Source organism: Podarcis cretensis (genome assembly GCF_951804945.1).
Source record: "Podarcis cretensis genome assembly, chromosome: 18".
Lineage (NCBI taxonomy): Eukaryota > Metazoa > Chordata > Lepidosauria > Squamata > Lacertidae > Podarcis > Podarcis cretensis.
In genome coordinates this window covers 11,174,651-11,195,856 of record NC_137188.1, presented here as the reverse complement: position 1 = coordinate 11,195,856, position 21,206 = coordinate 11,174,651, and the positions used below count along the sequence as shown (strand labels likewise).

The window sequence follows — 21,206 nt, the reverse complement described above, 5'->3', positions numbered from 1 at the left end:
CCGTACTCCCTTTAAAGAGCACATGGAGCGTGTGTGCGGCTCTTGGGGCCCCCAAGAGCCACACACACGTTCCATGCGGCTCTTTAAAGGGAGCGCTGAGCAGAGCCTCCCGCCTGCATTCGCTCCATAAGACGCACACACATTTCCCCTTACTTTTTAGGAGGGGGAAAGTGCGTCTTACAGAGCGAAAAATACGGTATATATGAGGCAGCACCAGTGGGGTGGGAGTTGAGAGAGATGTTTTCAATGGGTAAAGGTAGAGAGGAAGCCCATTCCTCTTACCATTTGTATTGGTCCTCTTATCTGAGCTTTGTAGGGGCTTTTGAGCAAAGGCTATTGGGGGGCTAGGGCACCTCCCTAACCTTCCCCCCCAATAATTCAGCAACTGAAGCGGTGAGCAATAGTCACAAGTCTTCCTGTCCTACTGGAAGGAAGTGCTGATGCGTTGTGCTACAAATGTGCATCCAGGCGCTGAAATGGATGTGGATGGAATCACATCGGCCAGAAGGTGAACAACTCGGACGTTACCTTTCTTGAAAACCAGCTGCACCTAAAAGGCTCACGCTACTGGAGCAGGCGCCTTGGAAAGACTCGCCAAGTTAAGTTGCCGTGCGTGAACTGAACTCTGCCTGCGTGTGGAAGTGCTGTTAAGAACACTGTAATCATTTCTTCCCCGCCCATGCCTCCTCCGTATAAATGAGATGGGCAGCGATCAAGTACAGCAAACAGGACAAAGGTGAGAAGGGAGGGAAGGATTTGATAGCAAGGGCTGATTATCAAGGAAAGCAGAGTTGCAGTACAGGTCCGGAAAAGCTTGGCAGAAATGGAGGCTGAAGGCATGGCTTGAGAGCAGAGGAGGCGAGAGGACACTCTGTGGAGGGCATACCGTATTTTTCGCTCCATAGGGCGCACCGGACCATAGGGCGCACCCAGTTTTTAGGGGGGGGGAATCAAGAAAAATAATCTTATTTCCCCCCCAGCCCCAAAGAGCAGCGTACAGGATGCGCGCAACCTCTCCCTGCCGGAGGGGTTGCGCGTGGCTATGGCACAAGCCAAGGCAGCCAGCGGGATGGATCACACTGGCCTGTTTTGGCTTCCTCTTTACCCCCACACAACCTCTCCCTCCCGGGAGAAACTAAAGAAGCCATAGCTTTTGGAGCACGGAGGGAGTGCTCCCTCTGCGCTTGGGAGGCTTAGCATTGCTATCGCTGAAGCCAAGGAGCCTGCGTTCGCTTCATAGGACGCACACACATTTCCCCTCAATTTTTGGAGGGGAAAAGGTGCGTCCTATAGAGCGAAAAATACGGTAGTTAAAAACCAGGGACAAGGGTGGGAGTGGGAGAAGGGAATGGGCAGCTGAGAGCTGACAGGCGTGGATGGAGCCGAAAGCGAGGGGACAATATGCCAGGGAACCTGGAACTGATGTGGGTGGCAAATGGAGACACTGGCAGAAAACCCCAGAGGGCAGATGTGTAGGCAGAACTCTGAAAAAATCTCCAAGCTGAAGAGACTTACCCTACATGCTCCCAAGGCTGGGTTGCTCCTAACTGACAGGAGGAGCCGACCTAATGGAACCCCTCACTTCACAAACTGAACAAGCACACTAGGACACTCGGTAGACCCTTCGTTGTGGTAGCAACTGCGTTATGGAACCGGCTCCCCAGTGAAGCCAGCTAGGCTACTTAACTACAACAAGGGAGGTCAGGAAGTGAAGACACGTTTGGTCACTAAGACTTTATGGCTAATGCCTTTCCTGGCCTGTGCTGACGGTTACTGGCTCTTATAACACTTATGGCTCCTTTCTATCCCCACTTGAACAATTCCTTTGCGGGGGAAGGATAGACATAATACAGTGGTACCTCAGGTTAAGTACTTAATTCGTTCCGGAGGTCTGTACTTAACCTGAAACTGTTCTTAACCCGAAGCACCACTTTAGCTAATGGGGCCTCCTGCTGCTGCCACACCGCCGGAGCACGATTTCTGTTCTCATCCTGAAGCAAAGTTCTTAACCTGAAGCAATACTTCTGGGTTAGAGGAGTCTGTAACCTGAAGCGTATGTAACCCGAGGTACCACTGTATAAACATCAATAATAAATGCTCATTGGGCAAGGAGGCATCTGAACACAACCATGTTCATGTGTCAGTGTTAACATGCCCCACTGCAAGCAGCAGGTATACACATATCAAAACCACAGCTGCCCCCCCCCAAAGCGCCAGATCGTGAAGATCAGCGGGTTCAGCTGAGCACACTAAAATATGGCTGCTTTCAGCAAGCGGTGACATCTGGCAACCCAGTCCCCAGAGCTTCATTTGTGTTTTGACAGCGCGGCTGAGTTTTGCTGCTCTGCTTCCAGCGGGTTAACAACGCTCCTCAGACTCAGGACATGGGAAACATTGGCAGCTCAGCAAGGGCACCGAGGGAGGAAAGAGCAGAGAGCGACGCACGCCAAAGCGGCTTCCTTACCCATCCCTCCTTTGGTCGGGTTCTCTCTGGCTGCATTCCGCGAGGGGTGCAAGGCTTTGGATCAATCTGTCAAACAAGGGAGAGGGTGAAACAGGAGGCAGGGCAAGCCAGAGTTGTATTTGAAAAGAAAAGAACACCCGAAGTTGGCTTTGCCCGATGCTGGCATTCAAACAAGCAAGCTGAGCGGCGACCAGTAGGTCCTGCCCTCCTGCGGACAGCTGAAACCGTCTCTCAAGAAGCCCATAGGGGCAAATCTAACACCGGCAGATGTGTAGCAACTCAGCACAGTCATCTTCTCTAAAGGCAGCCACCAGGCTATGTGGCAGGAGGAGAGAAGGGATGGCAGGGCCTTTAAATCAACGCACAGCTGAGAGACCGGCAATGTTTGGCTCCTCCTCTCCTTGTACATTCTAGCCAGTCATTATAAGAAACTGCTAATGAAGAACTTGTGCCCAAGCCTCCTTTCTTTCTTCTTTCTGAAGGAGCGTCTCCACCTCCATCGTTCTACCCGGACACTGAGGTCCAGCTCCGAGGGCCTTCTGGCGGTTCCCTCCCTGCGAGAAGCCAAGTTACGGGGAACCAGGCAGAGGGCCTACTCGGTGGTGGCACCCTCCCTGTGGAACGCCCTCCCACCAGATGTCAAAGAGAAAAAGAACTACCAGACTTTTAGAAGACATCTGAAGGCAGCCCTGTTTAGGGAAGCTTTTAATGTTTGATGTATTACAGCATTTTAATATTTTTGGGGGAAGCCGCCCAATGGGCGGGGTATAAATAAATTATTATTATTATTGTTATTGTTATTGTTATTGTTATTGTTATTGTTATTCCTCCTCCTCCCCAATCCCTTTTCCACGCCATGTCTTTGAAATCCCTGAGGGCAGGGACTGATTTGGAAGCTGCCCTGGGAGCCTTTTAGTTTCGTTTTGCTCAAGAGCCGAGTAAAAATGCTTTGGATAAATACAGTGGTGCCCCGCAAGACGAATGCCTCGCAAGACGGAAAACCCGCTAGATGAAAGGGTTTTCCGTTTTGGAGGCGCTTCGCAAAACAAATTTCCTATGGGCTTGCTTCGCAAGACGAGAATGTCTTGCGAGTTCCTGCGGGTTTTTTCTCCCCCCCCCCCTTTTCTAAGCCGCTAAGCCGCTTATCTGCTTATCCGCTAAGCCGATAAAAGCCGCTAAAAGCCGCTAATAGCGCTAATCCGTCAATGGGCTTGCTTCGCAAGACGAAAAAACCGCTAGACGAAGAGACTAGCGGAACAGATTAATTTCGTCTTGCGAGGCACCACTGTACAGGCAGGCTAGGAAACTCTGAATCAAAGTGGACCTACCAGTCGCTCTCAGGGCTGGCTGCTTGCCCACTCCTCCCTAGCGTGTAAATGGCCACTCGCCTGCAAGTCAGGGCTGGTAAGGACCAGGGCAGTGAGGCTGCTGCAAACTGGATAGAGAGCTGGGCCTTAATCCCCTTGGGGAAACTGATGGGCAGGCTGTCAAGTCCAACGCTGGTGGGCTGATTTGCAAGCCTGCCTCGTTTACGCCACACTTTCATTTCGCAAGAGCATGACAGCAGCCACCTGCCAGACTTCGCAAATCCAAGAGACAGCAGAACACACAAGGGCAGCTACTTAACCTGGTGTGCGCGCCCCCTTGACCAAGAGATACTTTGGGGTGGTAGCAATTCCAAAAACAGGAAAGGGGGGTTCATCTAGCAGTCAAGCGGAGAGGAGAATCTCACTGTTCACCACCCATGATATCGTGAGCAGAGGTTAAGGTATGAGGGAGAGCGTATAAGAGAAGGGAGAAAGTCCCCCTAAAAGCCGAGTTCTAATTAGCTTTGGCCTCAGTTCAGTCACATATGGAAGGAGCAATTGCTCAACCAAAGCTTTTAATTATTCAGTTAGTCACAGTTGCCTGCTTAGCTTAAGAAATAACTGGGAAGGCAATCACTCCCCTACCCCACCCAAAACTTACATTTCGGCCATCTAATGTGTGAGGCCTGCTGGCCAGGACTGTCCCCACACAATTGGGATCTTTGAATTTGACGAATCCGAACCCTCGCGACTGATTCGTCGTCTTATCTTTCATTATAACACAGTCGACAACTTCCCCATACTGGGAAAAGTAGCTGCGGAGAGTTTCTGTTGAAGAAGCACACACACACATGCATTTTGTTGAGGACGATTTGCCGGGAGGCAGAATGTGGGCAGTGACGGAAATAGATGCACCCCCACAACACATGGTCTCAAGCTGGCTTGCACTTTTTTTGAGAACATAAGGAAAGCCCGCAGGATCAGGCCAACAGCCCATCTAGTCCAGCGTTCTGTTCTCACAGTGGTGAACCAGAAGCCTGTGGGAAACCCGCAAGGACGGATCCAGGAGGGATGGCAGACATAGCCCCTGCAGGGCAACCAAAACAAATGCTTGAAGTATTCATTACCTTAAAATGGGTTCCTAGCCATTCAGTGCTTTGAGAAGCAGCGGAACGCTGTTCAGAACAGACTCGTAGGGTCCACAGAAGGACAGCTTAATGGTGGAGGCAAGACAGCCAAGGCACAAGGAGCAATTTGTAGTTATAGGGAGGCTCGTTTTAATAAGGCTTGAGGATTGGTGCTCTCACTCACTAACCACTATCCTCCCCACACCCATCTCTCAGACAAACAACCCATCCTGCAGGGTGCAACTGAGGCTGCACTAGCCTCAGGGAAACCCCAAATGCTTTGGGTATGAGGCAGCCCTCTCAAAGCCATGATACAACGAGAGCAGCAGCCCAGAGGCAGGGGATCTGAACCTCAGTAAGATGAGCATGATCAATTCAGGAAATGGTTACCTTGCGTGGTACTCCAGTCAAGGCCACCCACAAACAGCTTTCTGTAATTCAAAGAACACAAAGGTTAGTATCTGCTCTGCAAAAACAAAGGCCCCTTGAAATCTGACAGCCCACAATCTACATAAACACTCTTCTAGTAGGGTGCTATACCATAATAGGCAGTGTGTAGCAGTGTGTGCATGCTTTGTAGATTGTAAATGTACTACTACCCAAGAGTTAGCTCAGCACTTTTACTTACCTTACGAAGCAATGTGTCAGAATAAAGCAAAATTTCTTAATGATCATTACTCCATCACACCATTGCAAAAAGCACAATATTAAGAATGTACGGAGTGCTGGTTTATATATATAGATATATTGTGAAAAAATGTGCTAACACTTTACAGTCTGAATCTCATTCCACCCAGCTGCCCTTTAAAGAAAGCCTTTGTTCTGCCCCTTTCACCAAGAGGTAGAAGTTTGCCAAGGCAACCAAGAAAGGTCGCAGCTCAGCTGATATTTCAACTTCGATCTCTCGCTAACACCCTATTCACTAGACTACAAAGGCCCTGGAAAGCCATTCTGGCAGGCCGTTTGTTTCCCCTAAACTGATTCAGACAAACCGTTTGTGCCTGGGGAAATGAACTGCATCCCGGGAAGGTGTCCAGCAACTAATTCGCTACCGGCAGCAACAACTTTTTGCAAGTGCCCTTTTATTTTGCAGGCGACGAGGAAGGACCTCACAGCTGCTGCAGTGCTCAAGCGATCTACTCAACAAGTTTGCCTAGCCTATGCCCAGCTTAGGGCTTGAACTGCCAGCAGAGGGCCTGGCAGGCTCTCCGTCAAGAATACCTCCTCGATTTTCTAGACGCACTCCCGCCAGCACTAGAACCTTAGGTGCATGGTAACGTAACAGTGTAATTTGAACACTAATGCTGTCATATGAGCATGGGAACACTAGGACTGTGGCTCATTAGGGCTTCGAAGCCAATGGAACTATTACAGTCAAACAGTGTGCCATGGGGCAGGGAGAGGCAGAGCCTGGAGTGCTCCAGGGGTTCTTCAACTCCAGTTCCCACCAGCCCCAGCCATACATCAGGGATGATGGGCACTGGAGTTTAGCAACACCTGAAGAGCCACAGGTTCCCGACCCTTCCCACCTGGGGCATTTAAGCTTTTTGTGCCCTGTCCCTCTATGCTAGAGATGCACACCTGACCCACCCTGTGCATGCACACTCCACTTGCTGCACTGAAAACTATTTTCATTGTTTTAAACTCCAGCGCCGGAACAGACAAAGCTCATCATTGTATCCCACAAGGAGAGTCAATCTTCAGTCTAAGTGCCACATGTAAAAAAAACAACAACCCCAGGGACATAACTCTATACACACACACACAATTTTGGGGGATACATATGCCTCCCCCGGGGATGCGGGTGGTGCTGTGGGTTAAACCACAGAGCCTAGGGCTTGCCGATCAGAAGGTCGGCGGTTCGAATCCCCGCAATGACGGGGTGAGCTCCCGTTGCTCGGTCCCTGCTCCTGACAACTTAGCAGTTCGAAAGCACGTCAAAGGGCAAGTAGATAAATAGGTACCGCTCCGGCAGGAAGGTAAACGGCGTTTCCGGGCACTGCTCTGGTTCGCCAGAAGCGGCTTAGTCCTGCTGGCCACATGACCCAGAAGCTGAATGCCGGCTCCCTCGGCCAATAAAGCGAGATGAGCGCCGCAACTCCAGAGTCAGTCACCTATCCCTCCCCCACAATAAAGGATTCTCTTTGCTCCCCCATTAACACAAGCAGATACCTGAACAAGGCCAAAAAACATTGGGCCTTGGTTCTAGGTTCTATTCACACATTGGGATTCCTCTGCCGCCTCCGCCTCCCAAGCCAAAGGATCTTCAAGGCCATTGAAGTATGAGACAATCCTTCCACTTCAGTTCACACTTTCTCATGCTCGCTTTCATTAAGGCAAACAGTGCCATCCATCAGCAATGCAAACGGCAACATGCTCCGCTTGCACGCCATATGGGTGGGAGAGGGACTGTTGGGAAAACACCAGCGGCAGAGACAAAGGCTTCCCTCAAAGGTACAGCAATTCAAGACCCAGGCACCATCAGTTTCCCATCACCTCCAGCACCAGGATACAGCTCAGACTGACAGATGTTAAAAATCCCCCCATCCCCTCCAATTAACAAAGTTTACCCCTCAAGGGTATAGAATCATAAAATTGTAAAGGACAGCTAAGCCTATTTATCTTGTTCCCCCAAACACTCCTGGGGTGGGAAAGAGAACAGAGCAAGCAATTAACTCTTTGAAATATTTTGTTTATGCCACTTTAATGCAAGGAAAGCACTTGGGGTTTTTATTGACAAAAGGAAGGTTGGCAACTTTTGGTCTCAACTGGATGCCCAGTTCTGGACAAGAGCAAGCTTTCAGTTCATATTATATTCAGTCCTGAGATCCACTATTTGGAGGGAGGTACAGAACAATGGGTTGGGGGCAGGAGCAGGCAGAATCAGAGATGTCTCTGAGCACATGCTCAGCTAAGGAATTGGTTTTCAGTAACAGAATTGAACTCAGCTGTCACTGGGCGAAGAGGAGGTAAAACCACAAATAGAGGAACAGACCTCCTGGCTGGCAAACAAGTTATTAGTGAATCCCCAAACACAATGACATGATTAACCCCACAGGTGGGGGAGCCAGGTGTATGGCAGGAGCTGCTGAAAGGAAACTTAAGCACCACAAAAACATCTAATTGTGCGTGTGCTTCTCTAGGGAAGCAGGAAGTCTTCGACACAGCACAAATGGTGGCTCAAGTTAAAGCAGGCTCATGCCAGACAAAAGAGGGAAGCCAGGCTATAGGTCTCTTAAGTGGCCCTCATCAGCCTTCCCTAACCTGGTGCCCTCCAATGCGATGGGTTACAACCCCAAACAGCCCCAGCCAGCTTGGCTGCATGACGCTGAAGCTGATGGGAGCTGCAGTTCAAAACATCTGGAGGGCACAAGGTAGGGGAAGGCTGCTTTCCAGGGTCTCAGGCAGATGGGTCTTTTCCCAAATAAGTTGGTACTTATGCTGTTTAAACTAACAATGTCAGGGACTTGGGTTGGGACCTTCTGAATGCAAAGCCGATGGCCTGTCACTGAGACGCGGTCCCTGCCCAGACATGCTCACCCATTTGGGTAAAGAAGTCAAATAAGCATAAGCACACTGTTTTTGTCTTAATTATGAGAAACATTTCAGCAATAATGAGATATATGACTATGGCAAAATGACAAGAACACTGGCTGGGATGCAGAGCTGTAACACAAAGCAATCTTCCCCACTGGCGGGGGGGGGGGAGAGTTACACTGAAAGTGTTATCTACAGATATTTTACAAATAAATATATGCATGTTTAAGAACAAGCATAAAATCCTTTGCTGATCTTAACCCAGCAGCTATGTTGTGTCGATTAACTTGTGGCTGAGAGGATTTGACTCCTCAGCTGGTGCTAAACTACTTTCTCTTTTACTCAGGATTCTAGCCCTCATGGTACAAGATGCTGTACACAACCATGCAGACCATGCTTGGAAAATACACTCGTCTGCAGCCCAGCATTAATTGTGCCTCTCTACTGCTCATTACAGAAGCATCCTTCTCCTCTATCACCAATTATGGTTTCCCAAAAGCATACAGAGCGCAGGTGTAGTATGTATCAGTGTTAGAAACTCAGATATATAAGCTGGGCGCCAAAGGGCTCCTTAAACTAGAGTGGCAGTCACCATAATGGAATGCAGAGTCGTAGTTTTCAATACAGCTTTTTGGATCCTGAAATTAATTCTGATTGCGCAGATAAAATATAATGGATAGGATTCTACAGGATGTGTTGTTGGTGTGTGAAAACAGTCAAGACCCAAGGATCCCCAGGCATGAACCCCCAGGTGATGGAAACGTCAGGTGCTATCCTGGTGCCTGAGCATCTTCACTTGGTTGCAAGTGGCCAATAGCCAGGCGCATATTGTGCCTGGCAAATTTTGAATGCTGGTATGTATGTGTCCATGGGACACGGGTGGTGCTGTGGGTTAAACCACAGAGCCTTGGGCTTGCCAATCAGAAGGTCGGCGGTTCGAATCCCCGGGACAGGGTGAACGCCCGCTGCTACCGGTCCCTGCTCCTGCCAACCTAGCAGTTCAAAAGCACATCAAAGTGCAAGTAGATAAATAGGTACCACTCCGGCAGGAAGGTAAATGGCGTTTCCATGCACTGCTCTGGTTCGCCAGAAGCGGCTTAGTCATGCTGGCCACATGACCCGGAAGCTGTATGCCGGCTCCCTCGGCCAGTAAAGCGAGATGAGCGCTGCAACCCCAGAGTCGTTCACGACCGGACCTAATGGTCAGGGGTCCCTTCACCTTTTTATGTATGTGTCCAGCAGAACAAAGCCAAGAGCCAGGGCTCTACCTCATAACAGCAACCCAACCTACAAATGTAATACAATACAATACGTGACCCTTGGTGGGCAGGAGAGGTCAACATCATGTACCCTTCTTCCATGACACCACAGCAGTAATGAGGACAACACTTGACGTCACAATGTTGCTGCTTCATCTACAATTCATTCACTAAGGGAGAACTCTGGTCTCCACCACCACCACCCAACCCCAAGCAAAGACGAACCAAGCACACCTCCCCATGCAGAGAAGGCAGTTCTTTTTATATCTCTTTCTCTGGGCACCAAGATAAAAGAACTACCCTACCCGATGACTAATGGCTTTGTCTTGTCAACTTGATCCAGAAAACTGGATCTACTCCGCAGGCGAGCCACACCCTAAGGATGGTTGCCATCAGACAGACAAGTCTCGCTAGAAGCTAGTTCTAAGTGCCACAGGAGGCTGAGCAACAACAGGTTCTTTGAGGGAAATTTTGCTGCACAGGACACTTCTGACAGCATCGTGAACTTCCATCGTTGCTGGTATTGCCAGGAAGGTAGAACTGGAAGCCAGTGTCCAAGGCCTGCTTTGCATGTAGAGTGACCCGGGTTCCATCCAGGTGGACACCTCCAGTTAAACAGGAGCAGGTGATGTAAAAGGCCCCTTCTGAGCACCTAGAAAGCCACTTTCTGTTGGGGTATAAAACACTGGGCAGGATGGACAAATAGCCTGACCTGGTAAAGGCAGCTTTCATTGCTCCTATGATCTCTAATGCAGGCAGGATAGACATCATCAGAAAGTGGAGGCAGGGGAAAGTACTCTTCTATTATTATTATTATTATTATTATTATTATTATTATTATTATTATTATTATTATTATTGCTGCTGCTGCTGCTGCTGCTGCTGCTGCTGCTTCTTCTTTACCATCAAGTAAGCTTTGCACGAACCAGCTCCAGGTGTTAAAACTTTACCACCAGGTATTAAAACTCAACCCAGCCTCCAGATCATTTCACATGGGGCTGAAGAGCAAATCTTCAGGAGAGTAAGGTAAAGGTAAAGGGATCCCTGACCATTAGGTCCAGTCGTGACCGACTCTGGGGTTGTGGCGCTCATCTCGCTTTATTGGCCGAGGGAGCCGGCGTACAGCTTCCGGGTCATGTGGCCAGCAGGACTTAGCCGTTCCTGGCGAACCAGAGCAGCACGGAAACACCGTTTACCTTCCCGCTGGAGTGGTACCTATTTATCTACTTGCACTTTGATGTGCTTTCAAACTGCTAGGTTGGCAGGAGCAGGGACCGAGCAACGGGAGCTCACCCCGTGGCGGGGATTCAAACCGCTGACCTTCTGATCGGCAAGCCCTAAGCTCTGTGGTTTAACCCACAGCGCAGTCACCTAAAAGCTCCGCAGCTTTGAACCTAGGAATCAAATAGGAAATAGGCATAGGAAGCTGCCTTATAACAAGTCAAATCATGGAGCCATCTAGTATTGTCTTCACTAATTGGCAACAGTGGCTCTCCAGGGTTTTTCAGGCAGGGGGCATTCCCAGCGATACCTGGGGATGCTGGTGGAGAATGAACCGGGGGGCCTTTTGTGCACAAAGCAGATGTTTGACCGCTGAGCTATATATATAGCCCCTTCCTACATTTCTTCAGTTTGTGGAATCCAATGAACAGATTGATTTGGACCAATATGGGGAGGGAAGGCAAGCTCTTGCTTAAAGGTAAAGGTAAAGGGACCCCTGACCATTAGGTCCAGTCGTGGCCGACTCTGGAGTTGCGGTGCTCATCTCGCTTTACTGGCTGAGGGAGCCGGCGTACAGCTTCCAGGTCATGTGGCCAGCATAACTAAGCCGCTTCTGGTGAACCAGAGCAGCGCACGGAAACGCTGTTTACTTTCCCGCCGGAGCGGTACCTATTTATCCACTTGCACGTTGGCGTGCTTTTGAACTGCTAGGTTAGCAGGAGCAGGGACCGAGCAACGGGAGTTCACCCCGTCGCGGGGATTTGAACCGCCGACCTTCTGATCGGCAAGTCCTAGGCTCTGTGGTTTAACCCACAGTGCCACTCGCGTCCCAGCCCTTTCTTAAGATCAGACAAATTCAGGTTTATCCGAGCTCTTGAAATCTACCACTGGGAAAACAGACACCCAACAAAAAGAACTTTCCTCTCTTTTTTTGGAACTAGTGCAGAGTTCAGGTCAGCTTTCCATGCAAACGCATGAATACCGCTCCCAGTGTTTCGGCTGGCTTTAATAATGTGCAGGGACCATCAATGGCTGTGCAGAAAGCACAGAGTGTGCCTACGGAGGAGGGTTGTCCAGGGACATCAATAACGAGAGATGTCACCACCACTGTTAGCAAGGCAGGACTCCAGCGCTCACCCACAATCTTATCACAAGCTTGGCTGAAGCAGGCATCAAGAGATGCCCAAGCACAGTTCCAACCGCACAGGTCTAATGAATACTTTAGAGGCGCCCTATTATTCACCAACGAAAGGGGGAGAGGCAACTTGTGTGGAACTAAGGGCTACACTGGAGGCTGCTTAATTCTTGGATGTCAGGTGTGTGTGACTAAAACAACTTGCATGCAAGAAAGTTCACGTGCTGAAATATAGTCCATTGATGAAGCACGCTCGTTCTAGAGGGCTAAGGCAATTTGAGGAACTTGACGCTAAGAATCTTTTCCACATACAAAACGCTTTTCCATTCTGATTGACTTGCAAAAATTCGGAAACATAGAGAGCATTAAGATTCCCATGTTACAAAAAAACTGAGGCTGAGATGTTGCAAGTGGCGCAAGGTCACCCAATGACAATAAATGACAAACTATGGATATGGGGTTGGATTTACTTTTCCCTGACCCTGCTCTGGCATGTTCCCTAACACATTAAATCCCATTTCTCCCCTTTTACAGAAGGGGTTCAGAGCAGCCAACATTCCATTAAAATTACTGTAACCCCCCCCCCGGCTCAAAATATATCCTAAGCCAAGCATCTCTCTGCAAGGAGGAGGGACTTTGAAATCTTTTCAGTCTTCCAGCTCTATTGTAAATTATTTCTGGCCAACTTGACAAATATTCAGACCAAAAAAAAAAGTGCAGGGTTTTCTGAGGTCAAGTAGAGCAGCTGTATGTAAATAAAGTGTGGCTATTTATACACAGCTCCATAGATTGCCACAAGCTAAGACAGTTTTGGCCTTTGGCTTTGTGTTAGATGGGATTCTGGTACACTGAGCAAATGCAGAACAAACCGGCGCTGCAGCCTGAAGATGGCATGGAGAAATAAATAAACAAACAGACCACGAGAGAAGCAAGCTACCTTGCACCAAACCGTTCCAACAAAACCTCTCATCTTTCAGCGCTCGGTCACTGCCATCTTAACTACCATGGGGAACTGGGTTGGCTTGACCCTTCGTTTTAAGCAACACTTTCCTTAATGCTAAAACAAAACGCTACTAACAACAGCAACAACAACAAGGAACAGGTACAGTGGTGCCCCGCAAGACGAATGCCTCGCAAGACGGAAAACTCGCTAGACGAAAGAGTTTTCCGTTTTGGAGGTGCTTCGCAAAACGAATTTCCTATGGGCTTGCTTCGCAAGACGAAAATGTCTTGCGAGTTCCTGCGGGTTTTTTTCCCCTTTCCCCCCCTTTTTCTAAGCCGCTAAGCCGCTTATCCGCTAACCCGATAAGCCGCTAAAAGCCGCTAAGTTGCTAATAGCGCTAATCCGCTAAGCCGTCAATGGGCTTGCTTCGCTAGACGAAGAGACTTGCGGAACGGATTCTTTTCGACTTGCGAGGCACCACTGTACTTCTACATACCTATCTGAAAGCCCCGAGGAACAGGGTAGCAAAGCACAGAAAAGCAATGTATATTATTTATAGGCCCTCGCTCCCTTGGATTATTTTGGGCTCCGCTGGAAGGTCGAGATAGAAATTTAATAAATACATAGTTTTAATGGCCGTAGAAAATGTTCTCTAGGCTAGATGCAATCCAATTCAGACTGATTTGGTACTAAGCACCACTGAGCTTGTCGCTGAGGAAACATATGTAGGATTTGGATGAGCACCCTCAGACCTTTGGTTTTAGGTCCTGTGCCATTTTTATGAATTTGCTGTATGTGAATTGTGTGCTAAGCATCCAACAAATGCCCTCCCCCTCTTTTCTGCATTGGGTTGCATCAGATGCAGTGCCAAACCATGGTTTGGCCGACATGGGTGAATAGAAGAAGAAGAAGAAGAAGAAGAAGAAGAAGAAGAAGAAGAAGAGGAGGAGGAGGAGGAGGAGGAGTTTGGATTTGATATCCCGCTTTATCACTCCCTGAAAGAGTCTCAAAGTGGCTAACATTCTCCTTTCCCTTCCTCCCCCACAACAAACTCTGTGAGGTGAGTGGGGCTGAGAGACTTCAGAGAAGTGTGACTAGCCCAAGGTCACCCAGGAGCTGCATGTGGAGGAGCGGAGATGCGAACCTGGTTCCCCAGATTACAAGTCTACCGCTCTTAACCACTACACCACACTGGCTCTCCAAAGGAGAGCCTTAGAAGAAGAAGAGTTTGGATTTGATATCCCGCCTTTCACTCCCTTTAAGGAGTCTCAAAGCGGCTAACATTCTCCTTTCCCTTCCTCTCCCACAACAAACACTCTGTGAGTTGAGTGAGGCTGAGAGACTTCAGAGAAGTGTGACTGGCCCAAGGTCACCCAGCAGCTGCATGTGGAGGAGCGGAGACGCGAACTCGGTTCCCCAGATTACGAGACTACCGCTCTTAACCCCTACACCACACTGGTGCCTTGGGCTTGCGCGCTCCCTCTACTCGCTCTGTGTGCATGGCAATTCTGTCCCTCATTTACTTCCAGGAAAGGATGGAATTGCTGAGCACGAGGTGAGGAGGAAGGGGAAGGATGCAGCAGCAGCACAAGCCCCTTTTATCAGATTAGGCCGGTATGCAGGCTGCAACCTTGCCTGGATGGAGACAGTTTGGCAACAATCACCCATGCTCTGTTACCTGAGATGGATGTGGGATTGCCTCTGAAAATGGCCTGGAAGATGCAGTTGGTCAAGAAAAGCACCGCAAGATTAACTGGGGCTAATCTAGTCTGTTTCTGTGCTCAATTTAAACCTTTAAGGCTCTAAATAACTTCAGACTAAGTGACCTGGAAGGCCACCTTCTCACATACATACCTGCCCACACCTTACGATCCTCTTTGGAGGGCCTGTTCCAGCTGTCCCTGCTGAATGAAGCAAGGCAGGCAACTACCAAGGAGAGGAGAGAGCACTTTGGTGAAGCAATAGCCTTCCCAGGAAGGCTCACCCAGTGGCGTAACATGGGTTGCCAAAGCCCGGGGCAAGGCAAGTATCCTTGGCACTGTCTATCGATAGGCGGGAACTAAGGGGCAAAAGCTAAGCAACATACCCGAGTAGCAGCCGTGGCGTCCCATGAGCACTGAGCATGGCAGAGAATGGAATGGGGGATTGGTCGGGAGCAGGGTTCTTTCCAAAGCCCGTGCAGAGGATATTGGGAGATTTAAATGTGAGAGGGAGGGCACACTATTTTTAAAATTTATTACTACTACTTTTTCTTTTGAAATTTTGCACCCCTGAGAATATTTACGCCGCTAGCAACCGCCCCTGTGACCCCACCAATGCTACGGCGCTAGCCACTCGCCTAGTAAAATTTCGTGATCTTTCTGGTGACAGGTGAATATAATTTTTTTCTAACCACCCCTTTAAAATTACTTAAGTAATTTAGACCTGTTTTTTAAAGGTGGGGTGCATCAAGTTGTGTTGTGTTGATGCTGTTCTTGAATGGTTTCATGTTTTACTTTGTATTTTAATTTTTTTATAACTTATTTACTGTACGTCACCCAGAGAACTTTATGTTATGGGATGCCCTGCAAACATAGCAAACAAACGAAATTAAATCAGAGGCTCCTTGAAGGCGCTCTCTCTCTCTCTCTCTCTCTCTCTCTCTCTCTCTCTCTCAGAAGCAAACCAAGCTCTGCCATTGTGCCTAAAATCAGCCCATTCCTATTGCATTATCTTTCTCTTCACCACAGAAGGAAAACAGTTTCCTATGAAACCACAAATAACGAACAAGCTACAAATAAGCTTACAAATCCAATTTATTAAAACAACACAGATTATTCTGGCCACATTTACTGTGCCACATTCCACAGGATCAGGAAATTAAAAAAACCCATTTGCTATTAGAATTTTATAAGTGTTGCGAGGACACCCAGAATCGACAGCACCCATAACGCTGAGAATTTTGCTGTTGCTAACTGGCATCAGGATCTAGCACTTGCTAGGCCAACAAGCAAAGAGCATTCCTTGAATCTTTATGAAGGAAGTCTAGAGGAAATCCAGTCCCACTTGCAATGGGTCTATAGGTTGCTTGTCCAGTCGCATATACCTTGACCTAGACCAATAACAGGGAACCTCTCCAGATGTTGATGAACTCCCATCATCCCTGACCATTGTGGCCTTTTAAAAATAAAAGTATTTACTGCACTGTTGCCTGAAGTGGATTTGCACTGGTCATAGGTGACTGCTAAGAACCTTTGGGCATTTCAGTTACCGTATTTTTCGCTCTATACGACACACCAGACCACAAGGCGCACCTAGTTTTTGGTGGAGGAAAACAAGGGGGGGGGGAATTCTGAATCTCAGAAGCCAGAACAGCAAGAGGGATCGCTGTGCAGTGAAAGCAGCAATCCCTCTTGCTGTTCTGGCTTCTGGGATAGCTGCGCAGCCTGCATTTGCTCCATAAGACGCATACACATTTCCCCTTACTTTTTAGAAGGGAAAAAGTGAGTCTTATAGAGCAAAAAATACGGTTTATTTTTTCACCTGAGGTTTCACAGCTCAGTTAAAAAATTTAAAATTCAGCTCATATGAACAAGGCTGATAGAAGCAGCTTGTTTCCTGCCACCTTGAGTGCTACTCTGACAACGGTAAGGCAGTATATCTTATCAGTATTTTTCTTTTAAAAATTACTGCAGCAGCAACAACGTACTTGATGCTTTACCAAGTAACAAAGACAGGGCCCAAGACACTTAAAGCAGAAATGTCAACAGCGGCTTAGCAACACACTACAAGGAAAGAACTTGCAAGGAATGAATGTCTTTAAGTGCATTTCAGCTGGGAATATGAATTAGTTTTATGAGGGATGGTGTAAGACTCAAAGAAAAGGTAGACTTTGATGAGAAAATGCATCACAACTCACAGAGCTGAAATCTTTCCAATGAGTAGAACCCAAAGGATGAGCCATTCTTCTTGTCACCTCCCAAAAAGGATTCAGATGACTGTCTACTTGCAACCCTGGCATAATGCTTATACTTTTGCCACCATGCTCATTCTGCATGCTGTACTCTTAAGCATGGTCTGATAGTAGAAGAAACTTTATGATCAAACTGATTGATATTAAACTAAATGTGAAGCAATGTATGGAGGCATAATCTAAATATTATAGTTGCTGGTTTTAAGCATCTTTTCCATTTTCAGCATAGTAAAGTTTCTTCGATTTCAGGCTATGTATGCTTATTTCCTATAGAATGGAAGCTTGGTGAGCTAAGGCTTAGAAATATTCCCCCAGCTCTTTTCCTACATACTGTACTGCAGACATCCTGTTCAACATTTGGAGCACGGTGACTAAGGACGACATATACAAAGACTCAACCAGTGAGCTATTTTGAGGTTATAGATTAAAAGCATGAAATCCCTTAGAAGGCTTTACAAAAGTAACCCCCCCCCCTTTCTCACCCCCCTTCAAATTCAGCCATTCCCAAGATGGAAATTGATCTGTGGAAATCTGCCCGGGAACAAGAAATATAAAGGCACGTTGGGCACCCCAGGAGGTCTTATCTGCATGTGGCAGAGAAGTAAAAAACGAGATACAAAAGAGAATCTTCTTTTTAAGCCTTTATCCCTCCAGTGTGGGCTGCCTCGGCCTCAGAGGCTGAAAGCAAAGCGATGTCTTTTGCCAGCCATGCTCAACACAAGAGGGGCAAGCTCCATGCATCATGGGGCAGCATTGATGAATCACCAGTGTTCTTGTCCTACACAGGTTCTCAGCCTCCTTCAACTGCAGGAAGGGGACTTAAGAGGCATGAGAGAGAGACTGTTTCAGGGGCAAAAGTCCAAATATGATGGCTTGTATAGGGTCACAAAGGAACAAGGAGGAGCATGGTTCAGTAACCAAGGCCCGCCTCACCTCACAAAGTGTGCAGAGGGACCTCAGATAATAATTGGAGCTCTTCACAAGGGAGACACAGCAAGGAGCTGCCGCAGATCCCAACCTGATGACCTTGTGCCCCAGCTGCAGAGCCAGGTGCAAGCTGCCAGCTGCTCCACAGCCTTAGATTTGTACTGCCAAGCTAGAAACCCATCACCCAAAAGGCAGCAAACAGGATGTCAGAGGATGTGGGGGTTTGGGGGTGTGTGTGTTGTGAGAGGAGCCCCAAAACCCATGTCAGAAGGCTACAAATGGTCTGGGCCTCTGAACTGATTAGGGAGCTGGATATGAGCCCACAATCTCACTACAATCTTGATCTATATCCACATATTACCTAAGGAGTAATTTAAGAGCACCTGACAAGTATTATCCCCAACAGTGTTATCACTATATGCACCAACACACGTCCTCAACAGTTGAATCACCTCCCTGTGTGTTTTGGAAGGAATGGAGCCCAAGAAATGAACAAGTCCAGTACCTCAACCATATAAAAGCATACAGTATGCTGAAAGAATCTTTTGCTGCCATGTCTGCTCCAGCATCCAATAATCTAGGAGACAGATCTTTGCGTATCTGCTGGGAGCCCTCTAGTCTAATACAACCCACCCACTGGGGTCTCAAGGCCCAACAGCAGCCACCTCTCCATTGGAGGCTGTGCTCCAAATCCCCATTCTCTTATCTGCAAAGTAGCAATCACAGACCAACAGCCCCCTAGAGAGAACCCTCCTCCATGTTTAAAGGCAGGACGGTGCCATATGGGCTTTCTGGAAGCACCTGGTTCAATAATGTGGAAAGTGGGGTTTTGGGTGCAACAGACCAAGCAGGGCTCTCGTTTTTCCTGAAATCCATTTGTGCACTTAGCTCCCCAACCCATGCTCTCTTTCACCTTCTGTAGCCTTAACCCCCACATTGCCCACCCATTATTATTTTGAATCCAACCCTCCCCCCACCCTAATTAACAGCTCATCCTGTTGGCACAGAGAAAGGTTAGAGATAGACGGGGGGGGGTGCCTTTCGTTAGTTTCTTGCAGCTCCTCTCACACACACCCCCCAAACTGACCCTCTCCCAAGCCCTCAACTTCAACCCCACCCCCAAAATAGAGAAGAGTTAAGACCCATTGGCCCACCTTGCCCTGCAGTGCAGAGGGGGTAAGAGAGACAAGGGATAGAGGGTACAGAGAAGAGTGTGCCGGCTGTGGGGTTTCCTTTGGAGAAACTCCTGCCTCATAGCTGGAAAAGTAGGAAGGTTAACCCAGCTTCCTCCCTCCCCACCTCTTCCTGAGCTCTGGGGGAAGAGAAAGATCTGAAATTCAAGAGAAAGATCCAAAATAAGGGGGAAAATGAACATTATTAGGTGGTTGACTTTCAGCAGCCCTCCTTGCTGATCATCGGCCCCCTCCCCAAAATTTATGGCTCTTGTCGCAGAGAGAGATGGAAGGGGGAAAGCAGCAAGGAGGGTGGTTGCGAAGGGGGAGAAAGGCCCTTCCCTTTCACTGCAGGGTCCTCTGTTGGGGGTGGGGGAGAGAGAGAGATCACTCTCTTCTCCAGCCAAATCCAGGAAATCCCTCAACATCCAGGATAAAAAAAGAGAAAGACAGGTAAAGAAGAGACGGAGCTGAGACCTGTCTCACCCAAACAGTAATAAGGTGTGAGAGTGTGGTCTTTTTTTGGGAGGAGGGTCTCCTTTTTTCCTTCCCTTACAACAAGGCTACTATGTGGAAACAGAGGAAGAAGGGGGTGTCCTCCTCGTGACCCCCTCTTTTCCTCCTCGCCCTGCCCCCCCACTTGACAGGGCCTTCCCACTTTCCCCCAAGTGTGGTCTTTTTGGGGTGTGGGGGCTCCCTCTTTCTTCCCTTCCTTTACAGCAGGGCTTCTATGTGGAAACAGAGGGGGGTGTCCTCCCAGTGACCCCCACTTCCCCCCACGTGAAAGGGCCTTCCCCCTAAATAGTGAATGAGGTCTTTTGGGGAGGGCTCCCTCTTCCCCCCCTTCCCTTACAACAGGGCTACTACGGGGAAACATCGAGGAAGAGGGGGGTGTCCTCCCCGTGACCCCCACTTCCCCCCAAGTGTGGTCTTTTTGGGGAGTGGGGGCTCCCTCTTTCTTCCCTTACAGCAGGGCTACTATGTGGAAACAGAGGAAGAGGGGGGTGTCCTCCCAGTGACCCCCACTTTCCCCCCACGTGACAGGGCCTTCCCCCTAAATAGTGTGGTCTTTTGGGGGGGCTCCCTCTTTTCCCCCTTCCCTTACAGCAGGGCTACTATGTGGAAACAGAGGAAGAGGGGGGTGTCGTCCCCGTGACCCCCACTTTTCCTCCTCGCCCTGCCCCCCCACGTGACAGGGCCTTCCCCCTAAATAGTGTGGTCTTTGGGGGGGCTCCCTCTTCCCCCCTTCCCTTACAGCAGGGCTACTATGTGGAAACAGAGGGGGTGTCCTCCCCTTGACCCCACTTTCCCCCCTCGCCCTGCCCCCCCACGTGACATGTGTCGTCTTTTTTGGGGGTGCTCCCTTCCCCCCCTTCCCTTACAACAGAGCTACTATGTGGAAACAGAGGGGGGTGTCCTCCCCCTGACCCCCACGTCCCCCCAAGTGTGGTCTTTTGGGGTGGGGGGCTCCCTCTCCCCCCCTTCCCTTACAGCAGGGCTACTATGTGGAAACAGAGGAAGAGGGGGGTGTCCTCCCGTGACCCCCCCTTTTCCCCCTGCTCCCCACACGTGACATGGCCTTCGCCCTAAATAGTAAGTGCTCTTTTTGGGGGGCTCCCTCTTCCCCCCTTCCCTTACAACAGGGCTACTATGTGGAAACAGAGGGGGGTGTCCTCCCCGTCACCCCCACGTCCCCCCGTGTGGTCTTTTTGGGGGGTGGGGGGCTCCCTCTTTCTTCCCTTCCCTTCCGTGACAGGGCCTTCCCCCTAAATAGTGTGGTCTTTTTTTGGGGGGGGCTCCCTTTCCCCCCCTTCCCTTACAACAGGGCTACTATGTGGAAACAGAGGGGGGTGTCCTCACCTTAACCCCCCCTCCCCCTGCCCCCCCCACGTGACAGGGCCTTCCCCCTAAATAGTAAGTGCTCTTTTTGGGGGGCTCCCTCTTCCCCTACAACAGGGCTACTATGTGGAAACAGAGGGGGGTGTCCTCCCCGTCACCCCCACTTCCCCCCAAGTGTGGTCTTTTTGGGGGGTGGGGGGCTCCCTCTTTCTTCCCTTCCCTTCCGTGACAGGGCCTTCCCCCTAAATAGTGTGGTCTTTCTTGGGGGGGCTCCCTTTCCCCCCCCTTCCCTTACAACAGGGCTACTATGTGGAAACAGAGGG

The 21,206-nt window shown here is 49.2% G+C and overlaps 2 protein-coding genes across 7 annotated transcripts in view; one reads left to right on the top strand and one right to left on the bottom strand.

Moving 5' to 3' along the window:
- The window catches only part of GAMT (guanidinoacetate N-methyltransferase), a 245,576-nt gene that overhangs the window by 206,607 nt on the left and 17,763 nt on the right, over window positions 1–21,206 (top strand). The gene's annotated exons all lie outside the window — the stretch shown is intronic.
- DAZAP1 (DAZ associated protein 1) overlaps window positions 1–21,206 on the bottom strand; it is a 53,755-nt gene that overhangs the window by 30,643 nt on the left and 1,906 nt on the right. For 3 of the 4 annotated variants that reach the window (XM_079960808.1, XM_079960806.1, XM_079960807.1), the window contains exons 2-4: window positions 5,289–5,329; window positions 4,433–4,599; window positions 2,465–2,530 (exon numbers count right to left, since the gene is read on the bottom strand). In XM_079960808.1, the coding sequence (XP_079816934.1) occupies window positions 2,465–2,530; window positions 4,433–4,599; window positions 5,289–5,329 (274 nt within the window). Of the gene's footprint in view, window positions 1–2,464; window positions 2,531–4,432; window positions 4,600–5,288; window positions 5,330–21,206 lie in introns of those variants that run through there. The other variant, XM_079960809.1, reaches the window with a different exon arrangement.